Here is a 13991-nt window from a genome sequence, read left to right on the forward strand (position 1 = left end):
AGCATTCATAAACACTTCAATAACTTGGAACTGTCATAAAGCGAGGGCAGAAATAACAAAATAATTTAAAAAGCGAAAGACTGAACTGCAACACCAATTCAGCCCAAATCACAACAAAAAGGTCCCATGCAGAGTTTCCCATATATTCTCTAATCTAGTTAAACAACTTAAACACATTACAATGTTTCCATCATGTAAGCTAATGTGTTTTTAGTTGCATTTTATACGATATTCTGGTGATGGATCCTGGCTTTGTTTTTGAGCGACAAAAACACATCTCCAACTGATTTAGACTTTTCTGCAAATGGGTTTGACCTACTCATTACTCAAAAGAGCCATCTGGTCGTGTCAGACATCAACAGAACCACATCACAGCATATGTTTGTTACCACATGCAACTAGCAACATGCATCTATTAGCAGTGGCAGAGAAATGATTATGTATTTTACAGTGGCCAGTCTGTCGCTTCCATCACATCATATTCAGACAAGCTGCTAAATAAGCTAAAATATGTTATGTCACTGGGTTGTTGATTCAGCTTTGGCGCTATAACAGGAAACACTGATGATGACGCAAATTAATGTTAATGAACTGTAATTTCTCACATTAGTCAAAGAATTACAAAAACTTAGAAAACAATTGCAAAACTGTAGTTTTCATTCAGAGCTGTTAGCGCATTTGTTTTCACACATTAAGCTAAGGTGCACGTGTGTGGGATGAAAGTTTAAGCTCTTAAACATTTATTCTGCTCATCCTGTCCTCTAACAGAGGTAAAAAAAAAAAAGTCACATAGCAATAAAAACAAGAATTTTAAATAAAAATTGAGGCTGCATGAAAATTACAGGAGCATATCATGAGCAAATCCAACAAACAGAACATTCAGTGAAGGTGCACTGCCTACAAGATGATGTTTGGCTAAAACTGCTGTTTGACTTGAGAATATGAAAGTGGAAGGAAAACACCAGTACAAGAATCTAAAGATCTCAACAGCAACAAACTCCTCGTTTTACACGGACACCTGTAGAAACACTGCCCACACAGTGCAGATGAGAGCGTTTTCCTCATTTCCTTTCCATTTCTCTTTCGCCCTCTTTTCAGGATTGGATTCATACTGTTTCGTGGAGTTTCCATGGCTAACCTCCATTTTTTTCATGTCTTACTGCTTCAGCCTTTCCTCATTTCCTGTCTGCTTGCTATGGGTTTCCTCCTCCTCACTGCTGTTTTAAAACACTGCTCATTAAAGTCACTGCACTTGTGATTTCTCGCTTCCAGTTGAACATTCTTCTGTTTCTGCCTCATGCTCTTTCACATTTTCATCCATCTTGGACTCTTTCTGTCCCATGCATCACAAGTCAAAACCCTCAAAACCTTATTTGGTTTTAAGACAAACGTAGAAGCGTGGCCATGTCAAATGTGCTCAACAGCTAAGAGAAAGCCCTTCAGCGGTGGATCCCCTGACCTGGCTCTCGGTAGGTTTGTCAGGCGGGTCCTTGTGAATGGCCATCTGGTAGAGTTTGTACACTTGGTACGAGGCGTCAAACGAAGCTTTGAACTGTGGACTGGGAGGTTTGGAGCGCACTAGCCTCACCTTCAACATGAGGACGAGCATCAGAGGGTTAAACAGAAAAATGATAGACTGTTTCCAAGAAACATGCCAAGATAAAGTTAATAGTACAAACACTGCAGGAGAACAGCGAGCATGGAACATCTTATGATTTGGAATGAAAACAGAATAAAAAACAAACTGTACATGCAGTTCTCTTTACAGCACATGAGTGAATCTCATGAAGAACATGTCCAATCCAAAAAACAGAAATAAAGCTAATTTGTACATTTACAATTTAAATATTTTAAATATTAGGGGTGTAACGATATGCTACTGTTAGGTTCATATCACAGTTTTGGAGCCACTGTTTGATTTGCTGTGAGGGGTAGAGTTCATGGCATGGTACCAGTAATGTTATAGAACACTAGATTCACTTTTAATGTAATAATGATGATGATGATAATAATAATAATAATAATAATAACAACAACAATAATTGCTCTCTATTAGTTCACATAATTAATGCATTAACAAACATTAATTATCACACTGTTTGTGAAAGACAGACTTTACAAACAAGTCACTAGACAACATTACTTAAATGAAAATAAAATTAATTAATGCCAAACTAATGCAAACAAGTCACTAGACAACAAAACTTAAAATTGGCATGACTCACAGAGTGCACAACTAAATTATACACTAAATAATCTCAAACTTTTAAAACAGAAACACATAGAGGCGGAATGACATGCAAGTGACAATTCCGTCAACTGTCTAAATCGTCATAGAGTGCACAAGTACTTTATGGGTTAAATTAGCTTAAATGTTTAAATTGGCATGACTTAAAATGACATGCAAGTGACAATTCCGTCAACTGTCTGAAGCGTGCGCTGGTCTTGTATTGCAGAGTGCAGCTCACTTGCAGAGCAAACTCAACGTGGATATTATGGATGTAAGGCCATTTGTGCATTTTGAAAGAGTGGGAGAAGATGTAGTATCACTCAATCCCAATCACTCACACTGTTTGTGAAAGTTTTATAATGACTGATCTGCTCTGATAATCTGTTTGGATTAAACCTACATGCTATAGTGCAGAAATGTTTGCGGGAATTCCCCGCTTTATAATCGCAAATCCTGCAGGAATCTGTGGAATTACGCACAATGCCCGCAATCCTGCAGCGAAATTCAGGCCCTGATTATATTGCACAAAATCACAGAAACATGGCAACTGAACTCTATAAATTCACAGCGTTTTATTATAATAGTGTTCTCATTAAATTTTTATTTATATGACATTGTTGTTTGTGCTGCTTGCGCTGCACGCTGAAGAGATAATCACAAAACAACACAAAAAATCAAATAATATACAATAAAAGAACAAAAGGCTGCACAAATGAACTTAACTCTGTGGATGCATTCTTTCCATAACAACACGCTGAAACAAGGCATATTCTTTAACAGTGTTTTCATTATAATTTTATGTAGCCTATATGACAGATTTGTTTTGCACATGTTGTCCTTAATGGTACCTTCATTTTCAAAGTGATTCATGGCGTACGCGTTTGAAATGTCTCAGCAGAGGGTATTGCGGTATGCCATGAGAATACCGTGGTACGTACCGTGGGAGATGTATTGCAGTTTTTCAAATCAGTTTGAATATCGTTACTCCCCTAATATTATATATATATATATATACATACATATATATATACATACATACATACATTATATATATATATATATATATATACATATATATATATATATATATATATATATATACACACATACGCTCAGAATGAGATTCACTCATACATCTGCAAATCAGTGGTAGAATGAAAAAAAATATATAACAGTAACCCATATTCATCACATTACAACCTTTGTTTGCTTGGGTAAGATTCAGCATGAGTTCAGCAACAAAAAATTAAAAAATTATTATTATTATTATTATTATTATTATTATTATGTATGTAAAATGATTATGTATCTTTAAAAGGGTGACTCTCATGAGAACATGTCCATGTCATATTTCACCTTGAAAATAAAAAGAAAAACTTCTTTGCATTAACAAAATAGGAATTATATAACCCAATTATGAATTACTTATTAATTATTATGACCCAAATTACTAAAATATGACCTGGGCATGTTCTTAACAGGCTTCATGAGACTCTCTAATAATATAATTTAGATCATCAACTGTGTAATGCAATTAGTTGTGCATTTTCTCAACAGATTTTGGAAGAACATTACTGTGTCTCCAGAAATCTGTTCATTTGTACTAGCTATACATTTATAAAGAACCACTTCCTGATTCTCAATGTAATGCAAACTGTAGAGCAGACGATTACATATGACTTCCAGCACTAATGATTAAACACAGACCTGCAGTGAATCCATCTCTAAGTGTCTCCTTACTGTATACTGTTACAAAGGAAACTTCCTGAACTTCTAGCTGCAGCTGAACTGGCTTTCATTACATTGCATTAGCAGCCACAGTCAAACACAGGAAATAAAGAGAAGCTAAAATAACGATGACCAATACTTTAGGTTAAGATATAAATTTCAAAGGAAAAATTATTTTTTCAAAATCCAGCCAGCAGCTATCTATATATATATATATATATATATATATACACAAATATATATACATACACAAATGTATGGGTGATTTAAGAGAGATGTTGACGTTAGGCAGGTCAAGATGCATTAAACCAGGTTATTAATAGAAAACTTCATTGATTCTTATTAAAATAAGCATATACATTTACAAAATGCAGGTCACAACTATGAATATACATGACAGTCAAGTCATTCTGTGACACTCTGAAGATAAAGTGAGACTAAACCTCATTTACCTTGCTGTGTAATGTGTAAAAGTCTGACATCAGTTTAAAGCAAATTGTGTGGGATCAAATGTTATGTTTGATTAGTAAAACTGAGCTTGACATCTAACAGGATCATCTGTGTTTGCACAAAGAAGAACTGGCCTCAGAAGTGAGGAGGCAAATCAAGATCCAGTCCTCCAAGAAACATTTAATTGACTGGCGAAGCTGTTCCTAATTAAAGGACCTCTCACAGAGACATTTTCATTGGACGAGTACCCCAGAAGAGCATGACTGGGAGATTTAGCTTCAGCTTTATTTTATTTGGCCCTCACTGGACATCTCTTATTATTGCTTGGCCAAGTTAATGAAGATATTTGCGACTTTAGTTTCAGATAAACATAAGTAAAGTCTTCTAATCTGCAGAGCGATTCTCTTGAGATCTAGACATTTGATTAAGTCTGTGAGGAGTAACCCAGACGAAGAGAGAGAAGCGCTGTCAAAACAGCTCAGAGATTTCAAAGTAGACGAAATCTATACAAATCAGAACTTGACAAGATATTCAGTGTGGGGGAAAGTTAGAATGTGTCTCTACTGCCCTCTGCAGGTGTATTTGGGTGATTTTGATAATCGCATTCTGTCATAATAAATCTTGAGAAAGCACAGACACATATAAAGTTTAAAGTAATGTTCTGGGTTCAATACAAGTTAACCATGAGCAAAAAGCTTTTGTGGCCCAACAATGATTACAACAGAAATTATTTTATATGCATGTATAAAATGTACACTTCCGATTAAAGTCTGGAGTCTGCAAGATTTTTTATTAAATGTTTTTGAAAGAAGTCTCTTATGCTCACCAAGGCTGCATTTATGTAATACTCCAATCTTCATTGTCACATGATCCTTCAGAAACTGTTTTGAATATAAATATATTTTAAAATTTAATTTATTCTTGTGATTTTTATTTTTATTTTGCATCTAATACTCCAATCTTCATTGTCACATGATCCTTCAGAAATCATTCTAAAATAAAACAATAATATAAAACATTTAAATAATGCAAAATATAAAAAATAAAAACTTTTGAATGTGTTACAAGAAAGACTCACTAAATTTGTGTGTGTAATGTTATATCCAATCTTTCAACAAGCAAACCTGTTGAGGTTTTGCATTCAATGAAAGTAAAGGCAGAGAGAGGTGATATCAGGCAATAATGCCTCCAGAAGACTTGGAATATAGCATTTGGAGTTCCTTTATTTAGTCTTTTCTAAATATTTCATTGCTCAGATCTCCTTTTTCTGTGTCTTGAAAGAAAGAAAACTATTGTGTGTTTTTCATTTTAGGGTAAACTATTCTCTCAATATGTACTGAACCCAGAACATTCATTTAATGAACTTAAAGTAACCTGTTCCCTGTCAAACAATAAATGTTTCACTTACAGTGTGCTGTGGATTATAAAACACCCTCCACACGTGTCTGATTAACTGTATGTAAACATCTCATTAGGCTGGGTGTCTCTGAGGTCCCTCTCCGAGGGCTTAATGACCCCACAACTGAGATTTACTGAAATTAGCCCTAACGCCCATTTCCCAAGCGATAAAATAAGGTCTGGAAAGAAAACATGTGATACTCCACACACTGCTTTAAACGCATCTGTTTTCATTAATATGCACCAGAGAGATTAAGTGGCAACAAACAGACTGCGAGGATGGAGCTCACTAACATCACACTACACTCTGACGGTTTAGATTTCAACACAAGTGTCTGTCACGCAAATTACACTTTTGAATAAACAAATGCACAAACTGTTTGTTTGCATGAGAAAGTTTGTGATGAAACATAAAGTGGTTTTGTACACAAAAGCTGCTTTTAGTCCTAGCCATGAAGTCTCGGGATTTTCTCATGTATTGTTTCTAAGGTGAACCACTAACATTGTTCAGATGACAGTGACATTGACTGTTATCCACTTAAGATAATTGAATGACGTTTAAGTCAATCAAATCAATCCAGTGGACGAGCTAATCGAGGGATGAATCAGCACAGTGCTGTCTCCAGGGACATTTGGGGAATAAGATGGTCTTTCATACAGACTTGCTTAGAAAGCAAAAAGATTGGCTGTTTACCCATGCTGACTTCACCCAAGCAATCGCAGCAAAAGCAAGAGAGGACTGTTTGTGAAAAGAACAGCTTGGAGTATTTACAGAGGATACTCAAACCACTGTGATCGTTACAGCTGTGAGATTGGTGCATCCTCTCTTGCTTTGGCCTGTTTCAGTTACTTGATTACATATAAGAAGAGCTGACGTGTTACCTCTAAACGGTGCAGAGGGTCATTGGGTAAGGACTCCGTTATGAACTCCTCCAGTGACTTGGGCTGATTAGATGAAGATTTGGATGGGACGGGGTTCACAGAGGAAGACTCTGCTTCTTGCTGTTTCTGTTGCTCCTTTTGAAGTCGTCTCTCTTTCCTGATGTCCTTAGCTTTCCGACCCAGAGGCCTGCTGGGATCGGCTCCCTTACCTAGAATTAATAAAACAACAATGATAGAAGATATGCATGAGTTGATTAAATCACCAATTGACAGTACAAGCATTACAGCATTGTCCTAACATCAAGCAATTACACTACTGTTCAAAAGTTTGTGGTCGGTAAGTATTTTTTTTCATGTATTTAAAAGAAGTCTCTTCTGCTCTCCAAGGCTGCATTTCTTTGACCAAAACTACAGTAAAAACAGTAATATTGTGAAATATTATTACAATTTAAAAGAATTGTTTTCTATTTGAATATGTAGTAAAATGTAATTTATTCCTGTGATCAAAGCTGAATTTTCAGCATCATTACTCCAGTCTTCAGTGTCACATGATCTTCAGAAATCATTCTAAAATGCTGATTTGTTTGCTTTGATGCATTTTTTTCAAAATTATTTAATGAACAAAAAGTTCAGAAAAACTGAAATTTGAAACATCTTTTGTAACATTGTAAATGTTTTTATTTTTGCGCTTGATTTAATGTGTTCTTGCTGAATAAAATTATTACTTTCTTTTAAAAAAAAAAACAGTCTTTTGTAGAACAATGGCTGTATTTGCATCTTTATTTGCAAAGAATTTGTTTAATTGTTGGCGGTAACAAAATTCTACAAAGGAAATGGAAGGAAAGGTTTTCAGTTTGTTACGATACAGTATTTACACTTTATTTTTATGCGAGGTATTTCTGAATGACACCGCAAACAGGAGGTGGAGAACGATTTCATCCATGATGAATTTATTGGATGAATTTATATATACAAGTTTTTCAACTTTCTTAGCATTTCGAATAATGTTTATGTTGACTTGGTTAGCTATATGTGGCATGTGTAATGTTTGGTCAATGCTGATTTATGTTGACTTGGTTAGCTATATGTGGCATGTGTAATGTTTAAGAACGCACGCCCACAGGCAGAGGCACACCCTGTGTCTAAAATATGTCAAATAAATAGTTCAGCACAGTGGAAAACTTGACATCTCCAAAAAGAGCAGAAGGAGCCTGAAAAACCTGCGTCCATTTACAGACTACCACATAAACTGTAAGAGGCAGAGGATTGAAGACTATAGGAGAGGTATAATCAGTAACAGGTCTTGAGCACATCCCACATTTGTAGCCGGGTGTGAGAGCATGTTTCCACAAGCGGCTCGCGGGCACGTTCATGAACGGTAGGACAGCGTGATCCTTCGAGCAGGTTATGAGCACAATGTGTGCGCTCCAACGAGTCATCTAGTTTGCATTAGTAAGTGTAGGGCCGGGTCCTCCTGTTTAGATGGAAGTCATTTGCACTCCTCTGAAATCATGACATCATCGCAGCTGTAAAACAACACGGCCTCTGTTTGTTGACTCCCGCTGCTTTTGCGAGGATTGTTCAGGCCACTCGCAGGTTTAAATGAAAGTGTCAAAATGGTTGTTCATTTGCCCTGAAGGAACCAAAGGAGGTGGTAATCCCAGATCGAGAACGACAGGCAGGGCTGGTCAGGAAAGGGGGGGATGGAGAGGGTCATTGCATCGGTTACTGTTTCAGAGTGTGCGGCGGTGGCAGCCGGCCATCCATTTACTATTGAGAAAAGATTAGACAGTGGGTTATACGGTGTACAGTAATGGTGTAACGCTGAGCTAACGCTTGGACACACACTCCAGTCATTACCTTCATCCCTGACAACTGTCGAGCACCCCATCACCTTATTTCACCTCAAAACACACATATCCTGAAGCATAATCACATTTCTAGCTACAATTAAATTTCCAAGAATAATCTGAGTGGTGCAAATTATTCAGAGCACTTTCTGCTCTGATTTTAGGTATTGCAATGCATTTGCTAAAGTTTTCGTGATATTCTGGTCTCTAGATATGGGTCAGCTTCTGGCTGTAGGCTATTCTGAACTGATTAGCTGGCACTTACGAAAACAGACACACATATTTGACACCAGAAGTGCAAAATGAAATGCTTCACATGCTGTTCTAGCAGTCAAGAACAAAAACTGATTCATTTGTTGGACTGTGCAAGCTAAACAGTTTATGTGTGATAATGTGTTTTGAACTTTGGCAGTATATATCTGGGTTTGAGTACAATAACCTGCTCCCTCTCTCCCTCCCTCTCTTTCTCTCTTCCCTCTACTCTAATTCTCCCTGGACCAACGCCAGCCCCTCGGAGTGCTCCCGGCATCCCATGTCAACAGTTTACACGCCGACATCCTGTTTGGAGCAATAAGGAAAGCAGGGTCATTTCCTGAATGTCCCTGTGCCAGCCGCCGCCGAGCGTCAGCCATCAAACCATCAGAGATACAACGAGCATAGCTAAGTGCATCTCATAAAACCTGTCAGAAGCATATAAACCAAATAAAACTTAATTCAAATAAGGAATTATGTATTTGTATAAAGAAAAGGAAACCTATTTCTAAAACTTTTTTTTGCACTGTAATGATTATCACTACTGTATTTTTTACTACTACAGCAAAAAATATATATATATTAATAAATTCATAAATTAAAGTCAGTACAACAAATATTTCCATGATGAGTAGTTTTTTGTTTTTGTTTTTCAGCAAGGGTACATTAAACTGATCAAAAGGGACATTCAAGATATTTGTAATATTAAAAAAGATTTCTATTTCAAATAAATGCTGTTCTTTTGAACTTTCTATTTCTATCAAAAAATATACCACAGTTTTCACAAAAATACTAAGCAGCAGCACAACTGTTTTAACATTGATAATAATAAGAAATGTCTCTTCTGCAGCGAACCAGCACATAAGAATGGTTTCTGAAGGATCATGTGACACTGAAGACTGCAGTAATGATGCTGAAAATTCAGCTTTAATCACAGAAATAAATTACATTTTAAAATAGATTCAAACAGAAAACCGTAATTTTAAATATTTCAGAATATTACTGATTTTACTGTATTTTTGAACAAATAAATACAGCTTTGATGACCTTAAGACACTTTCAAAGACAGCTTTGCATCACAGGAATGAGCTTAACTGTCATTAAAATAATGCCACAATTCTATATATATAATATATAGCCTTAAAAAAAACTGACCCCGACAAGTTCTGGACTTTTTTGGACAAATTTCAAAAGTTTTGGACAAATTCCAAGAGATTCACCCACGAACAACGTTTACTTTCTTTGTTACTTTAATGTAATACTGCAATAAACTCTAGACACCTTAGAAGTTATGTTTAGAAGTGCAGCATTAACCGGATACAACACAACGCACAGATTTGGACCAGCTTTAAAAAGCACATCGATAACAGACCGTTTACACTTTCCTCAAATAAATCTGGCCTTTACACACTTCACATGAGACGTGGGACCTCCTACAGGACCTCCGAGCGCTGCTCTGTGACTTCCTCCGACAAAGAGCCAGAGCCACTGAGACAATTAGCTCTTTCTTAACATTCATTCTTCCCTCTTTTCCTGTTAATACCTCCAGTTGACTTAGAGGAGGGAATGTTTCCGGCCAAGGTTGTAAATACGGCAAAGGGATGAGAGACGTTGAATGGCTTTCCTCCAAACCAGAGTAAACACGAGCGAGGGAGCTAGAGCAGAAGCTGGGCCGGATCCAGGATGAAGACAGCCTGCGTTCTGTTACTCGCACTGTTTAACTGAACTCTGAGAGGATGGGTGCTGGAGTAGCGCTGCCTGGTTATAATACAGTAGAGTACCGTATGAATGCATCTTCACATTCCCTTGACACGGCTGACAGGGTTTTGTGGTCCCTAGTACAATTCGCAATGGATTTTTAACCACTTGTCACTTTATCACTTTCCGCCCGGTTACAACAGTGTTATGTTACTGACGCAATTGCAGTTCAACTCACTTAAAAATATTAGTATAGAACTTTTCACAATACATCTGAACAGTGCTACACAAAAAAAAAAAAAAAAAAAACACCTTACAAACTCCAACAAGCAAGGCAACTAAAGCACGAAAAATCTTTTTAAAGGGACAGTTCAACATGTATGACTTACTTTGTTTTGCGCAACACAAAAATTATGATATTTTGAGGAATATTTGGGGTTCAAACAACACTGGACCCCATTAGCTTTCATTGTTTGCACAAAAAACACTGATACACTTCTCAAAATATCTTCTTTTGTACTCCACCGAAGAAAGAAATTATAAAGATGAAGATAAGAATCCTTAAGTAGACAAGAATAAAACTCTGGGAGGAACTAAACTAATAATTAAAATGATTTTAAATAGTAACAAAAATATATATATAATGTATAATATATAATAATTTATAATACTTTCAATAGCTTATTACAATATTTATAATAATGATTGTACAAATATGCACACTATTGAACACAGCTCAGACTGTTTGAAGATTAATTAAATGGGTCACAGTCAAATGCTGACCTATATGCACTGAATATTATCACATTTGACTAGAAACACTGACCGGATTGTACTGAGGTCACACAGACCTTTAGCAGTAAACACGTGCTGTTGCGAGTGGGAGGTTGTGTGCAAGCGAGAGATCAACTCCGACAGATCTGTTCCTGCGGAAGACACATTCTCCCTCTCTAGCAGTTAACAGTTCGTAAAAAATCCAGAACTGCCTTTCCTTGAGGGCTCATAGACACACATATACACCTACGCATGCTAATGTACAGGCAGCAGAAACTCAAAAGACACATTCCTTCAGATGCATGTACTGCTGCCGACACACACACACACACACACACACACACTCTCCCTGAGGGGACAGTGGAAGGTATATTTGCTGTGCGGGGATGAGTCAGGGCCGGGTGTATTAGAGCTGGCACACTCCTTTATGAGAGGAAAACATATGGAAAGAGGAATAGTGGGGCGTGGAGAAGAGAAACACTTTTACTACCTGGACCAGCCTTTACTGGAACAGCAACACACAACACACAAGGCTGAAGCACTCGGTCAACAAAAAATGTAATCTAAATTTACTTTTTGTAATACACATTCCTGGTCTTTTAGTCCAAGACTTATCAAGATTATACTCTTTACAAAAAAAAAAAAAACAAAAGTATAAATACATTATTTTTCAATCTCTTTCTTCAACTTTTTGCAATCAAGATGGATCAATTCCTATCTCACATTAATTTTTTGATTGTTGAATGTCCCGTTTCCATTAAAAAATGCAACTCAAAAATAGAAGGGATTTCAAACACGGTCTCATGTTGTGTTCATAAACAGATTTCATTAGTGTATGAAAAATAAATCAAATGAACAAATGATTGGCCTTCTGACACAACAACTGTTAAAAATTAACTTGCATCAGACAGTCAAATAATTCATGAATGTTTCTGTTTCAGCATAATTAATGCGGCTCAATTAAACATGCTTATTATTTTCATTCAAAAAGACATCGTTCATAACTTGTGCTTCAGCTACCGTTCAAATGTTTGAGGTCAGTTTTTTAAAGAAAATAATATATTTCAGGATGCATTAAGTTACAGTAAAAACATTTATATAATGTTGAAAAAAATCTATTTAAAATAAATGCTTCCACACAATCAGAAATGTTAATCAGCATGTCAGAATGATTTCTTCTTTTGGGAGAAACACTGATAATAATCAGAAATGTTTCTTGAGCATCAAATCAGCATTTCAGAATATTATTGATTTTACTGTTTTTTTGAACAAATAAATGCAGCCTTGATGAACTTAAGACACTTTCAAAAACATATTCAAAATATTAAAACCCCAAACTGTTGAACAATAGTGTATAAAAATGCTTCCTCAAATCATGTGCCTTGCGCTTTTACTTTTCACACTTATCTAACCTGCTGTGTGGAATCAGTCACTTAGCCCCGTCTGCGTCAACACTAACAACAGACATAAATGGAGAAAAGCTGAATTTCTTCTTTTGGGAGCCTCTATAAAACCTTCCCATTTCCGGACCTCTATAAAACCTTCCCATTCCAGGACCCTTCATTTTGGGAGCCTCTATAAAACCTTCCCATTTCCGGACCGTTCTGTGGGGTGCTCATTCCAGGGGCCTGTAGATGTATGGGACTTTTAATCTGTCTACAATTCATATTCAGAGACGTATGGTCCTTGTGCATCAAGTCTACAGGGGATTTATTATATGTTTGGGCTCAAAGCATTATAAAGAAAAGCAAGGTGTTGACTCACATTAAATACTTCTGATAAAGCTGAAAACATTTTGTATTCAAATTTCATTTCGCTAAAGAGTGAAATGTGAAAAGTGATATTTTCAGCACAGATGATGTGACTGGATGCGAAAAAAATACAAAAAAATAAATCAGATGCCACATTTATTTCTGAACACATGCTGCCCTCTAGTGTTTCTCAGAGGAGCATCTTCCAGTCACCAGTCCGGTTAGGAATTGACCACTGGTTCTTCTTCAGAACTGGTTCGGTTTTAAGACCCAGATGATTTTAATAACATTCGGTTGCCTTAATGACCTGGATCTCAACCAGGGAGCTGGTGCCCACCTAGACGCCTTAGCAAACTTCCAAGAAGCCTCAAAATGACTTAAATCAGTGGTTCTCAATTCCAGCCCTCGTGTACCACCGCTCTGCAGGTTTTGTATGTATCTCTTATTACTGCAGACGTTTATTCTATGCGACCGTAAGAGCCCTGTGAAGTGAACATCTCAGGATATTCCGCCATGATTCCAGTTTGAAGGGAGCATATATGTTCCTTTCAAAGGGCATTAACATTTTGTTTACATGTGTGTTGCAGCTAACGTCTGCTTGGAACACAAGCCTACACCGGATCTACACTAAAAGCCAGCGCCACTTTGGTGCCACCATGGAAGTTTCACCTCCCGCTAATCGAATGCATGACTTAAAGACTTTAGATATACCATAGATGGTGCACTGCTAAATGGGAGAACGTGTAATGCGCAATATGGCGGAAAAGTCCTGCCTTCTCAATAAAAAAAGCCAATCGCCAATTGATAAAGTCATAAAGTCAGCGTTCTGAGATGCACGCTAGGACTGCACATGCGCATTGGCCAGTCAAGCCTGAAAAATAAGCTTTTTTTAACACTATTGGAGCATAAGAAACAACATTTATTAGGCAAATATTTCAATATTTAACAGTTTAACAATAATTTAGAATTTGATGTTTC

The 13991-nt window shown here is 36.7% G+C and overlaps 1 protein-coding gene across 7 annotated transcripts in view; it reads right to left on the minus strand.

The window, feature by feature from the left end:
* LOC109094551 (arginyl-tRNA--protein transferase 1-like) overlaps positions 1–13991 on the minus strand; it is a 76102-nt gene that overhangs the window by 53777 nt on the left and 8334 nt on the right. For 5 of the 7 annotated variants that reach the window (XM_042769501.1, XM_042769499.1, XM_042769505.1 and 2 more), the window contains 2 exons: positions 6689–6897; positions 1460–1588 (listed from right to left, as the gene is read on the minus strand). In XM_042769501.1, coding sequence (XP_042625435.1) covers positions 1460–1588; positions 6689–6897 — 338 coding nt within the window. The remainder of the gene's footprint in view (positions 1–1459; positions 1589–6688; positions 6898–13991) is intronic. The other 2 variants (XM_042769502.1, XM_042769500.1) reach the window with 1 other exon arrangement.

This window comes from Cyprinus carpio, chromosome A13, assembly GCF_018340385.1.
Source record: "Cyprinus carpio isolate SPL01 chromosome A13, ASM1834038v1, whole genome shotgun sequence".
NCBI lineage: Eukaryota > Metazoa > Chordata > Actinopteri > Cypriniformes > Cyprinidae > Cyprinus > Cyprinus carpio.